General features: G+C 34.9%; 1 protein-coding gene across 5 annotated transcripts; it reads right to left on the reverse strand.

The window, feature by feature from the left end:
• Nucleotides 1-203: 203 nt before the first annotated feature.
• LOC108345030 (E3 ubiquitin-protein ligase RZF1) lies at nt 204-2,913 on the reverse strand. 5 transcript variants are annotated; one of them, XR_001833625.2, is made up of 3 exons: nt 2,783-2,912; nt 596-1,455; nt 204-381 (listed from the first exon to the last, which is right to left on the reverse strand). XR_001833625.2 is itself a non-coding variant. In XM_017583586.2 (2 exons), exons 1-2 carry the CDS (start codon nt 2,877-2,879, stop codon nt 680-682), a joined length of 873 nt encoding a protein of 290 aa, XP_017439075.2. In that variant the 5' UTR covers nt 2,880-2,913; the 3' UTR covers nt 204-679. The 5 variants fall into 5 exon arrangements, 1 of the variants encoding a protein (XP_017439075.2); XR_008249931.1 differs by lacking the exon at nt 2,783-2,912 and adding an exon at nt 2,269-2,475; XR_008249929.1 differs by lacking the exon at nt 2,783-2,912 and adding an exon at nt 1,564-1,670.
• Between the last annotated feature and the right edge of the window lie 2,601 nt (nt 2,914-5,514).

Raw genomic sequence — 5,514 nt, forward strand, 5'->3', positions numbered from 1 at the left:
TTTCTTATAAAAAAGTCCCTTTCTCCTAATTACCTAATCAACGTTGTGCAAATATTGATGATTGCAGAAATATATGAAAATTAAACACATTTCCATTCAGCGATGATCACAATTTTTTTATGTAAATTCAAGGTCACTGTATCCTTATGGTCCTATATTTTTCTGTTTACCATTGTATGCATGTACAATTTTGTCAAGTGTTATGTTGTTTCCTTAAGTTGTAACACATATATATTAATCATGTAGAAAATACAAGAATATCAAAGCAGGGTATAATTCAGGGCAATTCATATGTACTTGGGCTAAGCTCCGTAGTTTTGCTTTTATCACTCAGCTTTCCTTCCACTTTGATTGCTTCACCAGCCATGTCCCAATCCCACCCTGAAAGGACCTTTCAAATTACGGTTGCACCAATGTGAAAACTTCTAAGCTACGGAAAACGCAAAACGAAAATTGATTCCAATAATAATACTGTATTTACAAACATTTTTCATATACTTGTAGGATCTAGTATCTATATGGAATTAGGTTCAACTCACAACCTGCACAAATTTCATGTCGTTTAGATCACAAGCATTATTAGACAGTCAATTACCTTTGTCCACGGGAAAAAATGAAACTCGGTTAATTCCTGCCTGTGTTCTGGTCAAAGAGTTATAGAAAAGTAGTATCCCCAGTCTCAGCATAAACGATTGAGTATCTGAATTAGAAGAACAGAATGGGTACAAAAAGTAAAAAATGATAGTAGATTCCTCCATCCATTGTTGAGCTGTCTATTCTCCCTGCCCCTAGAGATAGCATTGTCACTATTACCACTGGCATGATTTCTTCCCCAAATTTGACTACCACGAGAACTAGAATGTCTTTCAGGAAGCAGCTTTCTTCGGCAAACAGGACACGAGTTATGGCGAACTAACCATAGAACAATACAGTCTGAGTGGTAAACGTGGTCACATGGCATCTTCCTGGCCTCAGAACCCACTTCAAATCTTTCTATACAAACTGGACACACTGAATCAAAATTTAGCTGTTCACGCGTGATCTTAATAGTTGGCACTGCATTAATTGAAGATTGTGACGCACCAAACTGGTAATGTGTAACGTGTTGATAAGAGAATTCTTCCAGATCAGCACTAGACTCTTGACTAGGAAATATAAACACACTCCAAGTCCGTTGAGGAAGTTGGGTAGAACCAGACCTGCCAATTCGAATACCAAAGTTTATGTATCTTCCACCCATTATCTGCCTCATGAAGTTATCAACAGCATCTCTGAACCCATTTCTTGGTTCAGAACCTCTTTGCCCCACTGCCCCTTGCACGTCATCAAGTTCTTGCAAGAAGCCTTCATTGCAGTAAGGGCAAATGGCATCCCTCCCAGCAATCCTGATTGGCTGCCTGCATGTGTAACACCAGTATGTTCCTCCACTTGACATCTTTTTTTTTTTACTGGAAACTTCAATCAAAAAGATACACAGTAAGTTCACTTTGTTTCTGCACCAGACATAGAACTTCAAAAATAATAGTCATCAATGAAGTGAAATAAAAGGGCTATAAAACTCACAACAAAAGGTAAAAAGTTAACACGTACTAAAGATTTAACAATGGTCTATGCTGGTGAAATTTTTTGGAAGCACAACAGATGCTCAATTTTATTTAGTATATACCAATATGTATGTTATGGTCCAGTTTAATCATGATCTTTATTGCAGGTAATATAGACAAAACAGCCGCAATTGCAGTAGTCCCAGAACATGGTATATCCATAAAAGGAATAAAATACAAAATCTGAGAGAGATAGGAATAAGAAAGTACAATTATTTAAAACCGACAAAAGAAACAAAACAAAAAACAAAACATTCTTTTAAGTTTCAGAAAGCTATTCTGGACCCCAAACAAGGGATGCCATAAAACTTGACTCAAAGAAAACAACATGAACAAAATGTTCAAGTAACTTTTGTAGTTAGAACTCCAGCACTTAGGGTCATCCCTTATCATGAACCTTTTCCAGAAAATAATGCTACTCTGTATCTAGTCTCTTAGCGCAAGGTTAGGTCCAAAATTATTATTTAAAATTTAGATGGTTTCTTGAAAGAAGCAATCATTGACACATTGAAGAAAACAAGAAAAAATGCTATGTTTTCTAATGCTTTTGGGAACTGATATTGGAAATCTAAAAATCTTTTTTCTCACCTACTATAATCAATAAAATCTACTAAGTCTTAAAGTAGATTGGATAAGTAGTTAAAGATCTAGAACAAACTCCAACCTTCTCCATGGGTGGGTTCAAGTAGCCTTGGCACCACTTTCCCCGTTGGTGGGTTGGAGTAACCCTCCTCAGGGAGACTCTATCCTTAGAAACTAGTTAACTAGTTGAATAGTTGCACTGCAAATAAAATTTCTTGCAGTTTATACTGTGTCGTAATCCTCTTGGTGAACCTCTATTTACTGTTCCAACATGTCATTGGCGTCCTCTCCCATAATATTGGGATGCCTCTCCCTTCTACCAATTTATTGGAATCAAAGAAAGCAACAAAAAAGAACAAATTGGAACACTCATGAATGCCTGATTCCATCTTAGAGTAACTTTTGAGCTTGGGGATTTGAATTCCTTTTAACTAACAATCAATAGGTATAACTAATCAGACTTCCATACATACTAATCATTATGGTAATTGGCAACTTTTTATTACTATTATTATGTTAAAAAAATTAAAAATAAAAAAACAGATGAATCAAGAAACCCTAGAGTAAGAAAAAATTCAGAGGTAAGAAAGACTAACCAGCCAGAGAGAGAATTCTAGAAGAGTGAGTGAGTGAGGTTAGCGAAAAGTTAGTCTGTATAGAACGAAGTTTTGAACGGGCCGAGTTCATTTTCATGTTTATCTTTCAAAAAACAAATCCTAGATAATTATTACATATTAGATTATTTAATTTGAATCCGATTAGATATAAAGTAATTATAATATAATAGACCTCTTGTTTATAGTTTTCGCACAAGAACTATAGATGATTGTGATATTTTATGTATGAATTAATTTAATTTTTCAATCAAATTAGTTTTAGTTTTATTATTTAAGATGATTTGAATTCATTAAATCAATAAATGTTTAAAATGGTATTTACTGAATTTATTTTTAAAAATATCTTTTGTCATGCATTTACAATAACTATGCATGCCACTTAAAAAATATAGCTGGATTTTTCTAATTCTATTCTGCAGTATTTTTGTCTGAATATAATCTTTAATCATATATAAATTATTAAAGTATAATTTTATTAAAAAATATGATGAAATAAAAATTATAAAATTAATATTAGGTTAAAAAGGTTATTTCAAAATATTAAAATTGTTACTTCATAAACAATTTCTTTTATAAAAAGTATAAACTCCTCATGAACAAATATTAAAATTCTGATTAATTAGTTTCTAAAAAATTATGACTTTTTTAAACTTTTACTATATATAAATATAAAATAATAGTGTTAGTACACATGTATTAAAATATCTATCTATTTATGTTTATAAATATAGATACAGAGTGTAGGGACTAGTGACATATCATTAACACTTTATTCACTTGAATGAATTTAGGGGAGAGTAATTGAATGAATTTAAAAGATTTGAAAGTAAATTTTTTGTTATTTATTTGAGTGGATTTTGGAGGTAAGTAAGAGTGAATTTTAAAGTAAAGTTTGTGAGAATTAGTGTAGGATTTGATTGATGTGATAGATTAAAAAAATTATTTCCAAATTCACTCTCACTTACCTCCAAAATCCACTCAAATAAACAACAAAAAATCTACCTTCAAATCCTTTTTCCATTCAATCACTCTCCCTCAAATCCATTCAAGTGAACAAAGCCTAAGGGATTGGGACTGCCATTAATTTGGCTTAGTCCATTGTTAGGATATTTATCCTATTTTATCATCATTATATTGTGTTAAGGGTTACCCGATTTATCATGATTATATTGTGTCTAGGATTACCCTATTTATCATGATTATATTGTGTCTAGGGTTACGCTATTTATCATGTACTTTTGTATCAATTTATTCTTATAAATAAAAGATTGTGAAAGGGATCAATCAAGCCCTTTAGAATTATTTTACAGTTTAATTCTCAAGTTGGTATCAGAGCGAGTCGATCCCGCTTTGGTTTCTGTCTCGTAATATCTGTCCGACGCCACAGTCCGTCGTCGCCCGCCACCGTCTGCCGTCGTCGGCCACCGTCGTCCATCGTTGTCACAGTTCTGTTCGTCTAAACCCTTAGGGTTTTCTTGTTCCTTGCTGGTACTATTCATCTTCTTCAGAAATGGCGTCTGGAAGTACTCTTTCTTTCTCTGGAAGTCCATCAATTACCTCCGAGAAGCTAAATTGAAAAAATTATCTATCATGGTCTGCTGCCGTTGAAATGTGGTTCCTTGGCCAAGGGCATTATGACCACCTTGAGCGAGAGGGAAGTCATGTGCCTACTGTAAAAGTTGATCAGTGGAAACAAGCAGATTTCCAATTGTGTGCCCTGTTATGGCAATCAGTGGAACCCAAACTTCTTGTATCTTGGAGGGCTTTCAAAACTTGTCACTCCTTTTGGAAGAAAGCCCAAAAACTTTATGCCAACGATATTCAATGTCTCTATGACACTACGAACAAGCTTGCATCTCTTAAAATGGTAGACCATGATATGGTGTCCTTCATGGCTGAAGCCCAATCTGCTGTCGAAGAACTCAGGATGTTTTTGGAAGTGGACCCATTAGAGGATATAAAAAAGAAACTAGACAAATTTTACATGGTGTTGATCCTTCGTACCCTACATCCCGATTTTGATCATCTCAGAGATCAACTTCTAACTAGTCTTGAGGTCCCCTCTATGGAAACATTGACCACTCGCCTTTTGTGTGTCCCGATACCTCAAACTCAAGAAGCGCTGAACTAGTGGAACCATCTGTCATGGTTGCCACACGAGGAAGAGGAGGACGTGGCACTAGAGGAGGAGGACGAGGAGTTCGGGGACGTCCTCAATACACATACTGTAAAAGGATGGGTCATACTCAAGAGAATTGCTACTCCTTACATGGTTTCCCTTCCAAAACCGCCAACACTTCGAAGACGAAAACTTCCACTTCTATGTTTTCTGAGGATGAATATCTAGAGCATTTAAGGTTAAAGTCTAACAGCTTGGCACAACCATCTCAATCTCCCAGTACATCAACAGCCTGCGTTTCTCAATCTATGGAAGGTCAAAATTCATGGGTAATTGACTCAGGTGCTTATGATCACATTTCTGGTAATACCTCTTTGTTCTCATCTATTTCCTTTCGAGAAAAACCTCATTTTATAACCCTTGCAAATGGATCTAAAACTTCCTCCAAAGGAGCCGCCCATGTTTCTTTGTCTCCCTCCCTCAATCTCAACTCAATCCTTTTTGTGCCTAATTGTCCTTTTAATTTAATTTCCCTAAGCCAGTTGACCAAAATGTTAAATTGTTCAATAACCTTTGATCATAAATCTTTTGT

The sequence above is a fragment of the Vigna angularis genome, chromosome 6 (assembly GCF_016808095.1).
Source record: "Vigna angularis cultivar LongXiaoDou No.4 chromosome 6, ASM1680809v1, whole genome shotgun sequence".
In the NCBI taxonomy this organism is placed as follows: Eukaryota; Viridiplantae; Streptophyta; class Magnoliopsida; order Fabales; family Fabaceae; genus Vigna; species Vigna angularis.